At 43.9% G+C, this 20,084-nt stretch overlaps 2 protein-coding genes across 4 annotated transcripts; one reads left to right on the top strand and one right to left on the bottom strand.

The window, feature by feature from the left end:
• The first annotated feature begins 162 nt into the window (after positions 1–162).
• Positions 163–2,248, top strand: TAF13 (TATA-box binding protein associated factor 13). The gene is made up of 2 exons (XM_026657392.2): positions 163–255; positions 1,491–2,248. The coding sequence occupies exons 1-2, from the start codon at positions 166–168 to the stop codon at positions 1,659–1,661; spliced, it is 261 nt and encodes an 86-aa protein (XP_026513177.1). The 5' UTR covers positions 163–165; the 3' UTR covers positions 1,662–2,248.
• Positions 2,249–6,705: 4,457 nt separating this feature from the next.
• On the bottom strand, positions 6,706–19,193 carry NEPRO (nucleolus and neural progenitor protein). Of its 3 annotated transcripts, none has more exons than XM_024202360.3 (9): positions 19,083–19,193; positions 18,036–18,190; positions 17,013–17,089; positions 12,273–12,404; positions 11,822–11,899; positions 9,735–10,087; positions 8,741–8,802; positions 8,019–8,248; positions 6,706–7,334 (listed from the first exon to the last, which is right to left on the bottom strand). In XM_024202360.3, the coding sequence occupies exons 1-9, from the start codon at positions 19,180–19,182 to the stop codon at positions 6,914–6,916; spliced, it is 1,608 nt and encodes a 535-aa protein (XP_024058128.2). In that variant the 5' UTR covers positions 19,183–19,193; the 3' UTR covers positions 6,706–6,913. The 3 variants fall into 3 exon arrangements, with proteins under 3 accessions (XP_024058128.2, XP_024058129.2, XP_024058126.2); XM_024202361.3 differs by lacking the exon at positions 19,083–19,193 and adding an exon at positions 18,670–18,972; XM_024202358.3 differs by lacking the exon at positions 19,083–19,193 and having other exon boundaries at positions 18,036–18,653.
• Positions 19,194–20,084: the final 891 nt, after the last annotated feature.

The raw sequence follows: 20,084 nt of genomic DNA, 5'->3' as shown, positions 1-20,084 counted from the left end.
GCATCTGCATGCCATTCTTACCACAATTCTATCATGTTTGGCTTGCACAGACTTGTAGACTTGAGTTTGTTTGAAGAACTTAGTGCATGTGCTAAGTGTGCTGCATAGCTGGAACAAGGGAGCTCTTTCAGTCATTCCATGTTTTCTGTTTCCCCAGTAAGATGTATGATGTATGGGTTTGGAGATGACCAGAATCCCTACACAGAGTCAGTGGATATTCTTGAAGACCTGGTGATAGAGTTCATCACAGAGATGGTAGGTTCTATTAAGAAATCTGCTTAATTTGTTTCTGGACTGTAATGGCTAGAGAGAGCAGTGCATTTAAAAACAAATAACTCTGTTGAACAGTGGTTAGGAAAGCCCTTTCTAAAAAAGATTATCAGTGGAAGGGAATGGGTTAGTTTTCTAAAGACGCTAAAAATAGGCTTCTTTTTATTTTTCCCTAAAAAGATCTAAAAATTAAAAAAAAAAAAAAAAAAAAAAATTACAGAAGTTTCAACTATTAATAAAGGTCTTAAACTATTCCAATAACTGGCTGATTAAACATCTGATTTGCATCCCAGCAGTCACTAACCCTTGATCCTTCCAAGGTTGATAATCTCTTGCATTCAACAGTGGGTATAGCATTTTTAGGTGATACTTTTAAAGGGGGGAAAAAATGCCCTGCATGCTATGTGTGGACATTGGATCCCATTTCTATTGTTAGAGAAGATTTGCCTTGTTGCCCTTAGCCAGGGATTCATGAACTCCATTTTTTAACAGAGCTGTGTGTTTCCTCCTCCTGGGGTACAGGAGTCTTATATACCGTACTACCTAATTTCTTCTCACTAACTGCAACTCCAGTACTCGTCTCTGTACATCATTTTGCAGGTTAGGCCTGTCCTCCAGTGCACTTGCTGCTACTCTGATTTTGGTGTCATCAGCAAGTTAGACAACAATTCACTATATATACACACACACACAACACTCAATGAAGACACAAAGCAGCTGTGCAGGGTGCAGACATAGGCTTGGCTTGTGAATTTTATATATTATGTTTGTGACTTTTTTATGACAAAGCACCTTAAAACGAAGCGCTTATATGTGAGTTGCCAGGAAATAAGATTTCCAGATTTTATTTATTTGAGTTTTGGAGTGGGGTGCATACTGACTGGCACAATAGATCCTGGTCCATGAACCTTGCTCAAAGCTGCTATCGTATTGCAAATAGTAAATAACTGGTAGGAAACATTGCTGCTTAAAAGACTGGTTTTTACTAGTGTGAAAGGTAGTTCATGGACCACCTAGAAAGGCTTTCCTCACCATAGTTTAGCTAGGATGGTGACTTTCAATCTCTGAAACTATTGGTTTCCTCTTCAAAAGTGCAAAGCCTAGCTTGTTAGAACTAAAGTGCAAGGGTACCATTTAAAAATAGTGTGTAAGGTAACTTACAAGAGGGAAAAGGGAGAATAAATTTCAGTGAAAGCATTTACATTTTTTTTTTTAAACAGACACACAAGGCAATGTCAATTGGACGGCAGGGACGTGTACAGGTTGAGGATATTGTCTTTTTGATCCGCAAGGACCCACGGAAGTTTGCTAGAGTAAAAGACCTGTTGACTATGAATGAAGAACTGAAACGAGCCAGGAAGGCTTTTGACGAAGCAAACTATGGATCTTGATGCTTTTGTATTGTGCAGAGATGGTAAACATTATGGTTACATGTTATCCCTATACATTTTTGAGCATTTTTTGTTCAATACTGAGAAATTAACCCTTACTGCTTTGGGTTTGTGTGTGTGTGTGTGTGGGGGGGGGGGTTGATGGATCTCAGTGCTGGAGTGTCTAAAGCTGCATTTACTGGTTAGAATTGCCAGACAAGCCTGTAAATGTATCTTAATGTTTTGTATATTTTTAATGCTCTTTTATGCTATTTTAAGAAAAGGCGGGGGAGTTCAAACTAGAAGTGCTCTAGAAGTTCATGCTTGTTTGTAGCAACTCTTCTTTTGAGCTATGTACCAGATGACTTGAAAGCTAAATGAAAACAGATGCTTGGCAAATGTGCACAGTTCTCATTCGATTCAGATACCCTTCATCTGATCCACCTTAGGTGGATTTCAAAGGAATAATTGAAAAGTTAGTGCCTGAACATCATTGTGTTTGGAGAGGTTTATACAGTGTAGTTAGCCCAGGTATTGAAACTTTTGCTTTTCTGTGTCTTCTCTTTATAAGGGGGTATTTATGAACAATAAAAATTTTCAACAGTTCACTCCTCTTGCTTTGAGTCTGCAATGTTAAATATATTCAGGCACGTGAGAATATTTCCACATAAGGAACAAGAATTTATTTGCATGTCCAGTAGTCTTAGGCCCACAATGTGGTCTTAATCTTTTATTTATTTATATGAATGTTTTCATATAAATGGCTTTGCTTTTTTTGTGCGTGCTGCCAGATATTAGTGAGGATGCTGACTTTTTAGATTTAGCTTCAGTTAGCTGTGACTCTAGGCTCACCTTCCCTAGATTTAACTGCACTCTAATACATTATATGGAAAGAACTATTATAGAAAGACAAGACTGGGTTTTCAGGCATCTATTAACCAAGAGAAGGAGGCAGCCAGGGATGAATAAACAGAAGGTTCCAGTTTCCTTCTGGCATAATAGATAAAGCTTAATGATTCTGTTCAGTCAGAAATAATTTTAATTGAATAGTTTTGTACTGCTGGAAGATGCAGCTGCTGTGGTATTTCACAGCTGGTTTAATGTTTGAAACATTACACTAGTGTCTGTCAAATCTAGGTTTAAATTCCACCAGTTGCCTTACCTTTCATCCTTAAGACACAAATCGTTCCATATATTTTAGTTTGAGTGGGTCTCCTGCAGAAGACCATAAACAGAAGTCCTGCCTGTTTGGTAGGAACCACTACAAAGCCCATGGTGCTCCTTTTGAAACAGCAGGCATGACCATATTTATCCCTCAACCCACTGGTTCTCAACCTTGCCAGACTACAGTACCCCTTTAGGAGTCTGATTTGGCTTGTGGACAGCACGTTTCACCTCACTTAAACTACTTGCTTACAAAATCAGATATAAAAATACAAAAGTGGCACAACACACTTTGCTTACTTATTTACCATATAATTATAAAATAAATCAATTGGAATATAAATATTGCATTTCAGTGTAGTCTATAGAGCAGTACAAACCAGTCATTGTCTGTATGAAATTTTAGTTTGTACTGATTTCACTAGTGCTTTTTATGTAGCTGATTGTAAAATTAGGCAAATATCTCTAGATGATGAGTTTTTGTAGCCCCTGGAAGACCTCTGCATACCTCCTGGCCTCCTGGTTGAGAACCACTGCTCTAACCCACTAGTGACAACATTTGTGATTTGAATCTTCTAAAAGAAAGGTGTTAAAAGTGTGAATTATAGCCTACTACATGGCTTCCCCCTGAAATTCTCCCAGCAATCAAACCACTAAGAAATAGACGACTTCTAAGATTGGCCTGCTGTATTACGCTGCAGGACTACTCAAGCCTATTGCCTGAACCTAGCATTTAACCTTGTAAATAACAGCCTACAGGACTTTTGTAGAAATTTTAATTTATTTGTATGCAAAGAAAACAAGATCACAAAACTTGTGGAGGGGAAACCTTTATGCATGGTTCAGGAGTTGAGTAGTTACTCTGAAAGCCAGGTATCATTAAATAGAAATCTATAGAACAAAGATATGCATGACTCTTCCCTCTTCCCAATCATCATCAGTCTTTAGATTTACTGTAATGTGACTTAATTTGAATACTTACCACCACTGGGTGTGGTGCTGTATAAAATGTAAAATATACAATGTGTCTATGCTGAAGTGTTTACAGGAGAAGTGAGGTAGGATACTTAAAGGTAGCCCAGAGGATGGAAGAGCAAAGTTTCCCCCCATCTTATATCATCTTTCTTGTGGACACTATGTTAAAGATTGGTTTTAAGGAGGAATGGCACCTAGATTATTTTGTGTATTATACTGCCTACCAGCTCCAGTTGTGGACCAGCAGCCCATTGTAGTAGGTGCTGTATAATAGGAGAGTATTCCATACAACCCCAGTATTCTTCTAGGTCAAAGCTGATCACTGGGGCATTGTGATAAAGGCAAGATTTCAGTGGCATCATGGGAACTGCTGTACCAGGTCACCCCCTCCTCCTCAGTTCTTACTCTGCTGTGATACCTACAGGAAACCAACCAGATAAAGTAATTAAACAAAAAACATAGAACTTGAAAATGAGATTGCATCCTTCCCCCTTCTCTGGCACTTAAGGGCTGGTCCTAGGAACACACATGTAACTATGAACAGTAGTCCCATTGAATTCAATAAGATTACTGCTGTACAGCAGTGCTATAGAAGGAGGACCATAAACTAAGTTCTTCTCAGTATGGACCATGGCTTTGTATGTATTTGTACATACAAATAAATGCAAAACTTGGAGATCCTGGGCAGCAGTGAAGTTAAATATTTCATACCTGATTGGTGCTATTATTCTTGCACCTTCCTCTGAAGCAGTTGGTACTGGTCCCTGGTAGAGAGGCTACTAGACTAGACAAACCACAGGTCAGCTCATGTATTCTCCATCCTTATTTTCAGTGACTTCTCTTTCCCAGAAAGTAGCCTTCTGGGCTTAAAGCTGCTTCTGGCTAGGCTCAGTCCAGCAGTGAGTTATAGAATGTGTTACTGAAAAGCTTATCTCTACCTGTATTTGGCAGTGTAATAACTCCAAGGAAGTGGGTTTATGTCCTCTGAGGGATAAAGGCAGAACACTTATTTTTAATCTTGTAATGCTACAGATAGATTACTTCAGTGATTTTGGTTGGCTGCTTCCCTTAAAGTAGCCTCAGCTACACTGCATGCAAGCTGAAGCATCAGCTCACCTCTCCCCCTACTCTGAGCTGTTTTATGCACAGAATCAGCACTTCAAATAGGCAAGCATCTTTCAGAACTGGGGTTATCAATGGAACCCTAACTGCTGAGACACTTATTCTAGATCAGGGGTTGGCAACCTTTCAGAAGTGGTGTGCCGAGTCTTCAATTATTCACTCTAATTTAAGGTTTCGTGTGCCAGTAATACACTAATGTTTTTAGAAGGTCTCTTTCTACAAGTCTATAATATATAACAAAACTATTGTGTGTAAAGTAAATAAGGTTTTTAAAATGTTTAAGAAGCTTCACTTAAAATTAAGTTAAAATGCAGAGCTCCCCAGACCGGTAGCCAGGACCCAGGTAGTGTGAGTGCCACTGAAAATCAGTTTACGTGCTGCCTTCAGCACGCATGCCATAGGTTGCCTACCCCTGTTCTAGATTGTGCCTCCAGCCCTGACCACTGGACTTACTGTGTGGATCACTCCTACAGGTGGGGCTTAAACGTCACAGCACCAGCAGGAATGTATGCTCACTGCATGATCTACATTTCAGATCTGGCCAAGCACTAGAGTTTGGATAGGTTAAAGCAGTGGCTGTCAACCTTTCCAGACTGCTGAACCCCTTTCAGGAGTTTGATTTGTCTTGAGTACCCTCAAGTTTCACCTCACTTAAACTACTTGATTACAAAATCAGACAAAAATACAAAAAAGTGTCACAGCACACTTACTGAAAAATTGCTTATTTTCTCATCATATAATTATAAAATCAAATATAAATATTGTGCTTACATTTCAGTGTATAGTATACACAGCAGTATAAAGTTCTGTATAAAATGTTAGTTTGTACTGACTTTGCTAGTGCTTTTTATGCAGCCTGTTAAAAACTAGGCAAATATCTAGATGAGTTGATGTACCACCAACCATTGGCTGAAGGCAACACTGTAGGACCTAGCTTATGTGCTCCCATACACTTCAGGCATCAGAATGACAAAGACTGCTGTCCAGGCTCTAGGATCATGACAATACAAAGACATTTTGGCTTCTGTATAAGCAGCAAATATTAAAGGGGTGACATATATATATATATATATATATCTTGGCTTGTTTGAAAAACACAAATACATAAAGTATTTTAAATTTTCACTCAGGGCAAGGGAGGGGTTCCTTTGATAGCCAGAAGCAGATGGCCCAGCTCTTTCCACATGCTAGAGGAGTCTTGTCCTCTCGTTGGTTTCTAACAGGGTGTTTTATACTACATTCTGTGATTGCAGCACTTATAACACAGGTCTCTCATCATCATACAGTAGGACTAGAGCCATTGTGCTTTTCTTGATGAAGAGATGAAAAACGCCCAAATAAACCATTGTTCCCTTAGCAAGGCCCTCTCACCCATGACAATTTATTGAACTGTCCATCTGAGGTATCTCCTCTAAAATAACATTTTACAAAGAAACATTTAGTAGGACCACTATCTTCTCTGTAGTGCAGCTTCACTAGCCCCCAATTATTGTGGGGAAATTAAGTATGTGGATTACAGAGACTAACACTTTAACAATGTTTCTAATAGTTTTCTTTAGGCAGTTATAAAAAGCTAGACTGTGGAGTTCTACAGCAGTGGTCCCCAAACTTTTCAGTTACACTTCTCTGTCCACTCCTCCCCCCCGCCCCTTGGCCAGGAGCAGGGCTGTAGCTCCCAGGGTGGGTGGAGAGACAGACACAGGTAACAGGGGTGCAGCTGGGTGCAGGTCTCCAGCCAGGGTTGGGAACAGAGCTATAGCCAGGGGCCGAGGTTTGGGGCGGGGCCAAGGCTTGGAGTGGGACAGGTGCAGAACTGAGGCTGCGCATGGGGCCAGAGCAGAGGGATTGGAGCGGGGTTGGGTGGCGCTCTTTTCCCCACTCCCCATGGGGGCTGGCTTGGGCATCACTATGCCCCCCCAAATGTTCCTCCACACCTACCCTTGGGGGGTGTGCCCCACAGTTTGGGGGACCTCTGTACTACAGTGACTCACCCCCACATCATCGCACCAGTGTTATACACCCATTACTGCAAAAATGTCATCAATATCATCGTTCTCACTAGTCCCTTTCACTGTAGGCCCAGGGTTTCTTTCCAACGCCACAGGTTCAGAGGTCCCCACTTTGTCTTGTTCTCCAACATGCTTGGTAGCGCTACAGTCTCCTGCTTTTCTTAGGTGAAGTGAATGCTCACACTGCCAAGAAGGATAGAGGGACGCAGCACCAGGCATACTGTCTTCAGAAAGGCTGGGAGTGTTTTGTTGAACAAACTCTGGAGTCTTCTTTGAGACAGATTTTGACCTTCTGGACAGTTTGATCTTCCTTTGCTGCCAGGAACTTGCTCTGCGGTACTGCTTTGGCCAACGTGCCTTTTGCAAGCCAGAGAGAAGGTATTTGCAGATAGATGCTTTAACACAGCCCAGTTTTTTCTGTAAGCTTTAAGGTGAAGGGGAAAAACCAAAGCAATTCAGTGAGAGGGGGGGAAAAAAGTGGTTTCTGCTCTGGCAAAATTCAAACCTCAGCTTTGGGAGACTTGGACATTTCCCTTCTTCCCTCACAACCCAGAGGTATAGAAAGCATCTTGGAAATCATAAGCCCAGGCTTGCAAAAAATCACCATCCCACATAGAAAGAGTATTCACCCACCCTTATATCTTACTGCAGTGTACAAAGTATTCATTCACTCATTTAAAAAAGCCTCACTGCAGATGAGTGAACAGAATAATGCATTCATAGAGTAATACACCTCCCCTCAAATGCATTTCTAGATCTGTGTACATTCCAAGGGCTTTTCTACACAGGAACTTGCAGCCGTATCATTAAATTGATTTAATTAAGCAACTGCACACTGGTGGACTCTTACTTTGGTTTAAGAATAGCTTATTTCTGTCATCTTAAACCTGTTCTTAATTGATTTAAGATAAGCCAAAACCCCACTCATACCAGAACAACAGCCTCCACACAAGGTTTTGTACTAGCCTAGCTACATTAGTTTTAATTCAACACTTTGGTAATACCAATACAACTTTCCCACATAGGTAAGACCTAAATAGTAAGATATATTGAAGAACCGCAGCGTGTTGTCCCTGAAAACCCCAAATCCATGTTAAATTACACCTGCCTGCAGCCCTGAGCCTCCACATGGTGCAGCCGTTTGCTTTTCAAAAGTTTGGTTCCCAGAAAGAAAGCTTCTGACTTGAGCTTTTTGCTTTTGCAGTGGAGAATGGCGGTTTTGAGTGCTTCAGACAGTTCTCCAAAAGAGCAGGCTTCTCTAAACCGCAACACAAGGGATTTGGCATGCTGGGATCTCACTGCTTTTGCTTCAGAAAGCGTTAGCCTGAAGTCTACTTCCTGAAATAAAGATGAAGGAAGAAATTAGTGTTTAAAAAAATAAATAAAATAAAAAAAAAAATCAGTGTCCAACTGATCCTCAACAGGAGAGAAGCTCAGATGCTTAATGTTAAAGAAACATAATTTACTGCACCAGCAGGCAGTGGACTGGTTGTTAAGAGGAAGAACTGCAGTTTTCATGAACTTAAGTCCCAATTCCCATCTCTAGCACCAACTGTGAAATGGAGACGGATACCCACATTTGTAAAGCACTCAGATCTGCAAGCAAAGGATAAAACTACATTGTCTACACAAAGCCTTCATGTCAGTCTGAGGAGCTAAGATAAGGTAAGCCAGAGAAAGAGCCCTGGAAGCCACTAGCTTCAAAGTGTCAGGGACAGGCAGCGCAAAGGGGAGAGAATATTTTCCAATCACAAACATACAGAAAAAGCCTTTGGAGCCCTGATGTCCTCTTTAAAAGATGCAACGTGTGTTAATTTAAGCCATACAAACCTCTTGGATTCTGGGTTTAAGTTGCCTACATAAGGTCTTGATGTCAAATCCCAACTGCTTCCCTGGAGAGGGAGAGAAAGAAAAGATTGTCGCTTAAAAATGGGAAGAGTTAGTTTGTTTTGGTAAGAGTTGTTTCTGTAACTGCACAATTTCACCCCAGCTCAGCCCTTCAGTCTGCTGCACAGCCATACAGGAGACATCGGGTCATAAGCTTCTTACTAACAATTGGCTCACACCAAGGTTCAGCATTGCCAGCTGGCAATGCAAAGAGGGGTGAGCAAAGGATCCAGATGCAAGATGCATCTCAGCCAGCTAGATGCAAGGAACAAAATGGATGGCGAGATTCACAGAAAGCAACCCAGAAAAATTAGGTGGATAAAGAAAGCCATTCATGCACTTCGATGCTTTTGGTTTCTGCCATCACCCCTCCTGGAAGGGAGGTTTAGTGGTTAAAGGACAGAACTAGGAATCAGAGGATCTAGGTTCTGCTGTATGGGACTTGGCCAGTTTACTTAGCTTCACTGTCCCCTCATTTAAAAATGGGGAGGAATGATCAGAATGAGCTGCCTACCTTATAGACATGCTGAGAGGCTTAAATTGTTCATCTTTGTAAAGGGTTTTGAGATCCTGTACTGTACCGCACCGTGGAAGTGCAAAGCATTACTTAACACTCTCCCTCCCCCCCCGACCCCACCCCAAAAAAAAGTCTTCACACATTTCCAGAAAAACAGTAACAAAACTGCAAAGCTTTACATTTCAGAAGCTGACGTGAAAGACAAGGGTAGGCCAAAGCACACCTTCTTATCATTCTTCTGTTAGAGACCCCAGCATGTACCTGGCCCAGAGAAGCTTAAGATGAAGCATTTAATGCTGGGACCTGTGGTATCCCTGAGCCACAGGATTTACTCCATTTTATGCAGGTAGAACCTAAGGATTAGGGGCACGTTGCTAACATGGGCCTCCGCACCAACGATACTACCTCAGAATTCTTTACCTCTGTTTGCTCTCTTCACCAGAACCGGCTTCCCAATGTCAATGGGGCGCTGGATGTTGGTCATCTTGCTGCACCTTGTGGGAGCTGCCAGGCCTCTCTCTTTACTGCACCTGGATGCTACTGCAGGCCCTGCAAACAGTTTGTTCAGCCATCCAGTTGCCTTTTTTGTTGCAAGTACTTTAGGTCTTTTTTTAATCTCCAAATAAAGGGGTCCCAGAAACTCAGTGATTTCAGAAGGGAAGGTAAACCCCTTAATATAAGGCATCTGCTGGGTCCTGGACACCTCCTGCAGCAACCCAGACAACACCCCATATAAAGAAATGAGGCTTTGTAATACACACCTATAAAGAATCCTGGGAAGATAAACACATGGGCATGAGCCAGCTGCAGACACAAGCTGTTTAACTTGTATTCACTAAGCAAGTACACTAATCCCGTAACTGCCTCTTCCTCCCCTTTTCTCCTAAAGAAGTCCCTTTCCCCCCTCCCCCCCACACTTCTGGATCTGACTTCATGCTCTCCAACCACCTTCCCTTGCCTGTGTTTTGAAACTGGTTCTTCCCTACAAATAGCATAACCTCCCAATGTAAACGGCTTCCTCAGTGCTGGATTCTGGCCTAAGGGAGGGTTACCAATTTTGGTTGAACCTATTCCTGGAGGTTTCATCATGATATAATCTTTAATTAAAAGATTCATCTTTAACTCCTGGAGACTTCAGGACAGTCCTGGAGGGCTGGCAACCTTAAGCACGGAGCAACAGGACAAGACTTGCTCCACTCTAAGTCTCCATCCAATACCCACCCTCCAGAAACCTTTTCTTCCCTAGCACTAGATCTAGTGGATCTTCCATAAACGCTGGGAATTAGCAGGTTCGCAAGTAACATCCAGCCAAGCCCATTTAATGGGAATTCTTTCATGCACCAAACTATTTTGCATCGATTCAATGCAGTTGGGCCTACTTATTTGATATTAGAGACTTTCCTTTTCAATGGAAACTGGAAAAAAATTTCCTGTTCCAAACAGCACTTATACAATTTATTATACATGGAGCTATGCCATGCAAGAGGGTCTACATTTTTGCAGTCTAGTTGCACACTTGCAATGATGTGAAGAGACTAGAACAATGATTTCACTGAAAGAATCGGGAGCATTGAGGACTGACTCCATTCTATCCATTTCATTTTCAGCATGAGGCAGGTCAGATTGGTTACTGGAAAATCCCAGATGCTAAAAAAATGTTGTGGCAAATTGACACCGTGTATATATAGGGTGAAATGAACTTAGCTAAAGAAAATATATGCTTTGCAGTTTATGTAAAGTGCAGGTCCTGTTAGCAGTTGTGGGAAAGCCTTGAAGGAAGAGGGATAAATTGGAAAAACTGGACCTGGAAGGTAACTGACAAGATACGAGGAAAAGTCCTTAAAGAAGACAACCTAGTTACCAAGAGTGGTTCAAACTGGTTCAATCAAAAAGACATTTTCAGTCACGTAGGGTCTGATAACAAAGGTATAACAGGCTGAGGGTTCACTCCGAATACCTGCCCTGTCCAGCTGGAACCAGTCAACATGGGTTTGAGCACCCCAGGTCTAGTCCTGTTTTAAGTATCCAATCCATACTTATAACTGCATCTTACTATATGGGTGTGGTTATTGCTTAGGCATTTAAGACCCGTTTGGAGCAGCTGTATAAATATCATTTGGCCTTTGGATTTAATAAAGGAATTTATGGTTAAATTAGTGTCATGGTAATACTCTGTATTAATAATAATAATGCCAACCACCCTGACTGTGGTATAGTTAATGTTAGAGAAATTTGCTAAGTGCCAAGTACGTACACTTCACATCTACTAACTACAGCATCCTACAGGATATCCAGTAAGAGAACACAGCTTGTTTGTCGCACCCGAAACTAACAGGTCAAGAGGGAAGGAAGGTGGCACCGACTAGTGCTACACCACCCTATTCTGGTGACAGACAACTCACTAACCAGAAAGGCCAGAGTACAACCATGCCATCTGCTGGTGAAAGTACCCAAGGAAAAGAAGACAGTCAAAAAACAGTAAAGATTAGTTTTCAAAATGTACAAACCATAATCTGCTCAACAATCCCGAAACCACAGTGTTCAAGAGGATGTATTCTTCCAAACACAGATGCTTAACAGACAGGCTGGAAATTAAGCTGATTAAGGTTAGACAACAACATATTGTACAATGGAACTCAGTGAGCAAAGAGACTTTCCTTAAAAAAACCTCAAGAAGCAATATCCTTGGCAATTGTTTAGGCTAGGGATACCCAAATACTGGGTTACTCGGGGCTGCAATGGCAAACTTGCCAGCAGCATGAGTTTCACACCTAATAACACAAATAGATGCATGCAACTTGAAGCTTCTTTAATAGATTTAAAAAAAAAAATTGCTTGGCTGAGTACAGCAGCAGTTACAAGCCTACAGTAGATCCAGTTTTGTTTTCACCATAAAGCTGAATGGGGGAGGGCAGCAAGTGATATTTAAGAAAATCATTCTGTAAAGAGAAAGGATACACAAATGCTTTGCAGCAACACTCCAGTAAGCGCAGCAAGAGCTTGCAGCCTCCCAAGATCTTCACCGCCACCACTTCTATCACAGGCTGGCTGGGAACTAAGCACTCCCCTGCATTTTCAGATTTACTTTTCCTACATTGTCAGAAGGATAAGGAGATAGTGGTTACACTTAGCATTTGTATTTTCTTCTGAAGTTTTTAGCAGCTTGGAGGTAATGCTTACTGAGGCCTGGTCTACACTACAAAGTTAGGTGCCTTTGTGCATGTGTCTATTCTTAAATCCGTCTCCCACCTATGTAAGCGCCCTGTTATGGCAAGGCAGTAACACCCCTTCCCAAAGTGGCGTTGAGCTATGGTCGATGTACCAAGATTGACGCAGCAGGAGTACAGACACTGCATTACTTATGTTAATCCTAACAGTCTTCCAGCAGCTGTCCCACAATGCCAGACACTGACCGCTCTGGTCACAATTATGAACTCCACTGCCTAGGGATCACAGAGTGTGGAAGGCCCCCTCCCTTTAATGCCTCCTAATTGTCCCAGTTGGTGAGTGCACCTAGCAGCTCTCCATTGTTGTGTGCAACTGCTCAGCTGGACATGACAGCTACACACTCCAGACTTGCTCCAGCTCAGATTACATATGAGATCTAATATCTCCTGGGCCTGTAGGGAGAAGAGGCTGTGCAGATACAGCTACAGACTAGCTGTAGAAATGTGGACATCTACGAGCAGATTGCACAGGGGATGCAGAAGGGGTACGACATGGACGAGCAGCAGTGCCACATGAAAGTGAAGGAACTACATCAGGCATATCAGAAGGTCATGGAGGCCAACAGTCAATCTGGTGCCGAACTGCAGACATGCCACATTTACAAAGAGCTGCATGCCATACTTGGCAGAGACCCCATCACCACAATGGATACCTCCAAGAAGCCCGAGCCACAGGCCCCTGGCATGAACAGCAAGGATGAGTAGGAAGTGGAAGAGGAGTAGGATGTGGGACAAGTGACCAAGGGTCCAGCTATGATGAGCATCAGGACCTGTTTAAGACTCCACTGCAGTCCAGGCAGCATGGGAAAGTCCGAGCATGGGAAAGTCCGATGCAGAGGAAGGAACCTTAAGTGTAACTGTATTTCCCATTACATTGATGTACTGACAGTGCCCTCAACTTAACAGGGCACAGCTATCGACTTTTCATTAGTTTACTCATACTAGAAGAGGCAGCAGTAGAACAAAGAGAGGTAGCGTAGTTATCTGCTTTTCATTGCTCTGTAGAGTTAGGCAAGGGGGGGCATTCAGAGCAATTTGTTCATGTACACAGGGATGGCCCTGGAATCCTCCTGAAAGATCTCAAGGAAACTTTCATGGAGGTACTCTGCAATCCTCTCCCAAAGGTTTCTAGGGATGGCAGCCTTATTTCTTCCTCCATGGTAGGGCACTTTCTCACACCACTCAGTGATAACTTTGGCAGGCACTATTGCAGTATACAGGTAGCAGCATACAGGCCTGGGCAGCTTCGGAACACTAGCAGCAGCTGTGCTCTCTGTGCCTTTGTTACTCTGAGAAGTGAGATATCAGCTAAAATCACCACCCCCTGTGGGAAATGGTCCCAGTATTCAGTGCTGTTGCCCTATATTCAGTTTCATGCAAATGAGCAATTCCCTCACCCCTGGTGGGCCACACTCACCATGGCTGGTGCTGTGAGTGGCACCCTGCACAATCATGCCAAAGCAGATGTGTCAATGAGCGTGTCTTGTTTAATTCTTTAGGAGAGCAAAGGATGGGAGTTCTGAACCTCAACTTTCGCTTTCCGTTGTGACTATCCTGACAATGGTACCTCTATGCATTTTGTGCCGTAGCTGCCTTGAGGGGTTCCTGCTCCACATCCACTGAACGCCTGAGTCAGATAAGGAGGAGAAAGAAGAGGACTTGGGGTGACACGTTCAATGAAATCCTGCAAGCTAGTGCTGCATCAAACCATGAGCACAGGGCCCGGAGAGTGAACGCTGCAGACAGCCTGGAGAAGGAAAGAGCAGACAGGACAAAGGCCCAGGAGTCCCAGCAGGAAAAGGGGAGGGAGATGTGGGACGTAATGGGGCTTCTCTGACAACAAACACAGATGCTGCAGACTCTTCTGGACCTACGGGTTCAACAGTTACAGGCTTGTCTCCCTTTGCAATCCATGGGGAACTCCATTGCAGCACTTCCTTATACTCCTCCCCCGCCAACATTCCACATGGCATCTTGGGCTGCATCCCTGTCCCGATCACAGGATATTAAGGACAACCAGAGCATCACATAACTGACCTGTGAAAGCCACAGTTGCTGTATGTGTAGGTAAAGTGGCCATGAATGTTCTTTCCCCCTAGTTAAGTTCTGTTCCATTAGTTTTTAATGTATTTGCTTTTAAATTGCAGATTTTTCTTTGCACTTTTTGTTAATGAATAAAATTCTATTATTTGGAAAATAATTCATCTTTATCAGATCACAACATATGCTGCAGAGTATCTAGCAGTTCTGAAAGCACCCACTTGTTACTGTACAGTGTAACAACTCAGAGGATCAGTGACCTACAGTGTATTGATCATAAATGTACAGCAAGCACCACAAAATTAACAGGTGCACTGGCAATGTGATATTCATAGATGTACACCAACCACCACACAATTCCGAATAGGCCCCAAACAGCAGGGCCAGGGAGAGCACAGTCCACCACAACACATTCCTGTGACTTACTGTTGTCGTGCTCTATCAAAGCCTCCCTGAGCCGTATAGCTCCACACTGAGCAATTCTAGTAGCCTTTGTGTCTGGCTGTTCAGACTCAGCAGACAGCCACTCCACCTCACCCCAGCAGCAAACATGCCCTCTTTGCTTCACAGATATTATGCACGTCACAGCAGACGGTTGTAACCGCTGGGATGGTTTTTTTTTCCACTGAGATCCAATCTTGTAAGCATCCCTTCAATCTACCAAAAGCACATTCAACTGTCGTTCTGCCCCTTACTGCGCAGATAGTTGAATCTCTCTTTGCTGCTGTTGAGGTGGCTGGTGTACAGCTTCATAAGCCAGAGGAGTAACGTGTAGGCTGGGTCCCCCAGGATCAGTACTGGCATTTCAACATCACCAATGGTAATCCGCCGGTCGGGAAAGAAAGTGCCTGCTTGTGGCTTTCTGAACAGTCCTGTGTTCTTAAAGATGCAAGTGTCATGCACCTTCCATCACCAGGCAACACTGATGTTGGTGAAGCGTACCTGGTGATCCACCAATGCTCGCATAACCATTGAAAAGTAGCCCTGTGGCAAGGTGCTCTGGTGCCAAAATAGGGAGATGCGTGCTGTCTATTGCTCCACCGCAGTTCGGGATCCCACTGATGCAAATCCATCCACTATGCCTGCACGTTGCTGAGTCTCACGGTCCTATGTTGCATGAGACGATTAATGGCCCTGCATGCTTGCATGACAACGGCCCCTCCCGTGGATTTTCCATCTCCACAATGATTTCCTACTGGCTGGTGGCAATTCAGCCTTGCAAGTTTCCACAGTGCGATCCCCACTTGCTTCTCCACTGTAAGTGCAGCTCTCATCCCTGTGCTGGAGGGATGGGGCGAGCTCAGCACACAGATCCAGGAAGGTGGCCTTTCACATCCAAAAGTTCTGCAGCCTTTGCTCATCATCCCAAACTTGCATTACGATGAGATCCCAACAGTCAGTGCTCCTTTCTCAGGCCAAGAAGTGACTCTTCGCCATCTGCAGCTGCTCTGTGAATGGCACTAGCAACCTTGAATTGGTTCTCACTATGTCTCACAGCAGTCTGTCATCCAATAAATCATCATGTTCTTCACTGATTTGGTTCTTCTTATGGCTCTGCAAGTACTGAAGGATCATGTGTCCGTCCTGTGCTTGCAACACTTACGACAATAGCACAGAGCTGTGCAGACTCCATGCTTCTGTCAGAGATAATGGACAGTGAAGATGGCTGTACAGTTTCATGGAATTTTTTTTTTTTTTTTTTTTAAGACAAGAAAATTATGGGATATAGATGCCATTTTGCGATGCAGACAGTTGCACGCTGAAAAGTTGAGCCCTTGCTCCCAGACACCCCTGCATAACTCATTTCTGCCCCACCATGCATTGTCAAAACTTCCCAAGAGACAGTGAGCTGGACAGTGGCAGGTTGCACACTCGGATATCTACCCATGGTGCACTGCACTGTGCATCAACACAAACACTCCTGATAAGTTTTATGCACAGAGCCGATGCTAGGAGCCAAGTATGCACATGCACAAGCAATATACCATCTACGGCAGCGTTATGCCAACATAACTTGTGTCAACCAAACTTTGTAGTGTGGACATGGCCTAAGATAATGAATCATGTTGCAAGATAATGGGCGGTAAGATATACCGGGTCAGGAAGGAATTTTCCCGGGTAGATTGACAGTGGCCCTGGAGGTATCCTGGGTCGGGAAGGAATTTTCCTCCAGGGTAGATTGACAGTGGCCCTGGAGGTTTTTCGCCTTCCCCCGCAGCATAGGGCAGGGGTCGCAAGCTGGAAGATTCTCCGCAACTTGAAGTCTTTAGATCACGATCTGGAGACTTCAACAGCAGAGTTAAGGGAAAGTGGGGGGGTCAACATTTATGGCCTGCATCATGCAGGAGGTCAGACTAGATGACCATATTGGTCCCTTCTGACCTTAAAGTCTATGAGTCTATGAGTCTATATACAGTTTCATGCAACTTACTTGGGACACAACTCCGCCAGATCTTGAATGGAGCCCATCAAGTTCATCTGATTTAAACGCTTTAAGCATTGTTCTACCTGAAAAGAGAACAAACACCTTGAGTGGATACTTTCAGAAAAACAAGTTTTTTAGCCTAAGAGTCATCTGTTAAATAAGACAACAACTCCCCTTCTTGGTCTGCCAAGGGCAGTAGGTGGACCTTCTAGGTCTCGTACATTGATACATTCAAATATCTGAATAATGGTGGTGGGATCTCTCTATGACATTATTGTGACAAGAATTTACACTGGGGCAAAGAGATTGTTGATTAATGCTGACTCCTCTAGGCTGCATGTTGCTATTTTGAGGATTTAATTAAGTTTTCAAAAATAAAAATGCAAATGACTTCAGAAGGAGGCAGTGTGTCAAGTGGATAGATAGGAAGTCAGAAAACCTAGGTTGTAATCTCAATTGTGCTACAGCAATGAGCAGCATACTTATTATATTTAGATAGAATACACCAAATTTTTTTTAATTGATATTTATCAAATATATTCAGCTTCACTTTTTAAAGCTGCTTTGAAAAACTCAGTTCTTTCCCAAGGATAGTTTGCAGAAGTTGTATTTCAAAGGCAATTTGTGGATTATTTTTCCCCACCCATTATAAATTGAACACAAATATTTGTATTTCTATTATTCATGAATTGTAAGAAGCATGAAATGGATAAAAGCATCTAATTACATTTATTAGGGTCTTAACTTGAACAGAAAGGGTCTAAATATCGTTCTTACGGAAATAAGTAGCAGAATTCTCATTGATTACAAAGGAGCAAGACTTGATTCAAAAACCAGTGGAACTTACAATGTCTTAAAGACAAGCAAAGAGAGCTATGAAACTACCCAAACCCACACTTTTGGGATGAAAACAAGCCTGCCAAATTTCTTCCTCAAAAGAAATTTTGAGAAAAGTGCAATGGACTTATAACTGAGATTTAGAAGGCTCATTCAAACCATAATTATTTCATGAAGCTTCTTCTTGCTGACCTGTTTCAGAGACAAATAGGTTTTATGGTGAGACATTCTGTTGTGGAAACCATAAAGGATCGAATGTAAAACTTTTCCTTCTGCATCCACAGCTTTACTCTTTAGCAACGTGCTGACCTTGTAACATCCTTTAACAACAGCTGGGAGGCATCTCACTGAGGAAAAAATGAAGACATTAATCCATACAAGATAAATCATATTAGGACAGCATAAATTATAACAACCCATGTCCCAAAGCACATGGACCAAAGAAACATACTTCATAAAAGCTAGGAACTACCTGTCTTGTTTTCAAATACATTTGAACAAATACCAGTTTGTTACTCTTGCCTGCAATACATTCTTTAGTCCTTACTTATGATATATAACACGTGGGAGTTTCATTAAAACAGAATTTGAAAGTCATTTACTTCTCCCCACTTTTTGTGTTTTCCATTTCACTTAGCTTGGACAGTGCAACACAACTAGTTTAGGCAGTATCACTAGAGCTAGTCCAATAGATTTGGATTTGTGTTCCTAAAACTGCAAGGGAATAGAAATAAAACTGCCAGGTAGTGAGTTGAGGGAAGGGGTTGGTTTTTTTAAAATCATGATCACTTCTAGTCAGGTTTTGTTCTGTATTTAAACCACAAACCTTTAGAACTCTGGGACTAAAACTACTAGATCAGACCCTTTAAAAATCCATTCCCAGATCCTTGACAATCCCAGTCACACACACGCCTCACGCCGTATGCGACTAGCTGCGTTTCAGAGTCACAGATGATCTGCGAGTCAGGTACTGGTGCCTCAAGTTTACAGACGGGAAGGGCAAGAGCTAATGGCCCTGTACGCATGGGGGTGGGGGGTCGCCCCATATCCTGCAGAGCCTGCCTGGTGAGTTCTCCCACCCTTCCAGTGCAGCCCACTAATGAACCCCCCCGACTCCAGAATCCTTCCCGTGACGCCCCACGCACGCCCCTGCCATCTTCCCTCACGGTTCCAGCGGAGGGTGGTACGTGCTTGTTCTTCCCAGTGCCCCCTCCCCAGTGCTGCCCTTTGCTCCGCTACCTGCCGGGTGTTGGGCCGGCAGGGCCACCGTAGCGCAGCTCGCAGGCCACGGCACGCGCCACCGGTTCCACGCCGCCTCCCCCTGCACGGGCGCCGCCATCTTGCCGGGGTGAGAAGAGATCGGGACTCGGAGAGTGAAGACAAGGGGGGCGGAGCTACAAGAGCAGGAGGCGGGGCTGGGCGGAACCAAACCAGTGCGGGGGGGGTGTGGAGACGGGGAAGCGGAACCAAATGGTCTGGGCGGAGGAAGGTGCCTGGGAAGCGCAGACTCTCCTGGGCGGGGCCTGGTGCGAGGCTCCACCCCCCCGGGGCTCCTAGGGCGGGGCTGAGGCCCGTGGCTCCGGGGTCCCTAGCGCGTGGGCCGGGCGCTGCCAGGGCCCAGACCCCGCCGGTGCAGCCTGGCCGCCGCTGGGGTTGCCTCAGGCCCCAGCTCCTGGAGGCAGGCGATGGGGGGAGAAGCTGAGCTGGCCCCCAGGCAGGGAGTGTCTCGCCCTCCTGGCCGCAGAGCCCAGCTTGAGAGCGAGACCCCCGGGTTGCCTTGAGGCTATAAAGGCGAAGAACCCGCCAGGCGTTTATTATTATTATTATTATGATGATGATGATCTCATGATTTGTAAACCAATCTCATGATTTTTCGGGGGCCTGTAATTCGTGAGCTTTGAATGTCGAGGGCTGGCAGCGCTGCTGCAGCCGCTGAGATCACCTCAACGTGCATCCACATGGCAGGGATCTCGGGCAGTGTGGCCAGCAACCTGCCCTTCAGGGAATCATGCCTGTCCCAAGCCAGGTCGCTGCCCCTCCCATCGCAACTGAAAGTAGCACTGGACATTCCCTAAACAACAGGTGCAAAACCTGCGGACATATCATCACTGTGTCTGCTACAATGATCAACATCCCCCACAATACACCTTTCAAGAGCCAGGGGGCCCTACAGGCGTCTATCACAGCATATGGTGTCCATCATCCAGTTAACTAAATGCCCCAACAACAACTATGTGGGTA

This window comes from Terrapene carolina, unplaced genomic scaffold (assembly GCF_002925995.2).
Source record: "Terrapene carolina triunguis isolate 2854851 unplaced genomic scaffold, T_m_triunguis-2.0 Scaffold242, whole genome shotgun sequence".
NCBI lineage: Eukaryota > Metazoa > Chordata > Testudines > Emydidae > Terrapene > Terrapene triunguis.
This window is presented reverse-complemented; position numbering and strand designations above follow the sequence as displayed.

Excerpts from the sequence above, each read along its gene's own strand:
- TAF13 (XM_026657392.2), top strand. The coding sequence starts at position 166 with ATGATGTATGGGTTTGGAGATGACCAGAATCCCTACACAGAGTCAGTG. Across the intron at positions 256-1,490 it reads TAGAGTTCATCACAGAGATG|ACACACAAGGCAATGTCAAT; the intron begins GTAGGTTCTATT and ends TTTTTTAAACAG.
- NEPRO (XM_024202358.3), bottom strand. The coding sequence starts at position 18,299 with ATGAAGTATGTTTCTTTGGTCCATGTGCTTTGGGACATGGGTTGTTAT. Across the intron at positions 17,090-18,035 it reads CCTATTTGTCTCTGAAACAG|GTAGAACAATGCTTAAAGCG; the intron begins GTCAGCAAGAAG and ends TTCTCTTTTCAG. Across the intron at positions 8,803-9,734 it reads GGTGAAGAGAGCAAACAGAG|GGAAGCAGTTGGGATTTGAC; the intron begins GTAAAGAATTCT and ends CTCCCTCTCCAG.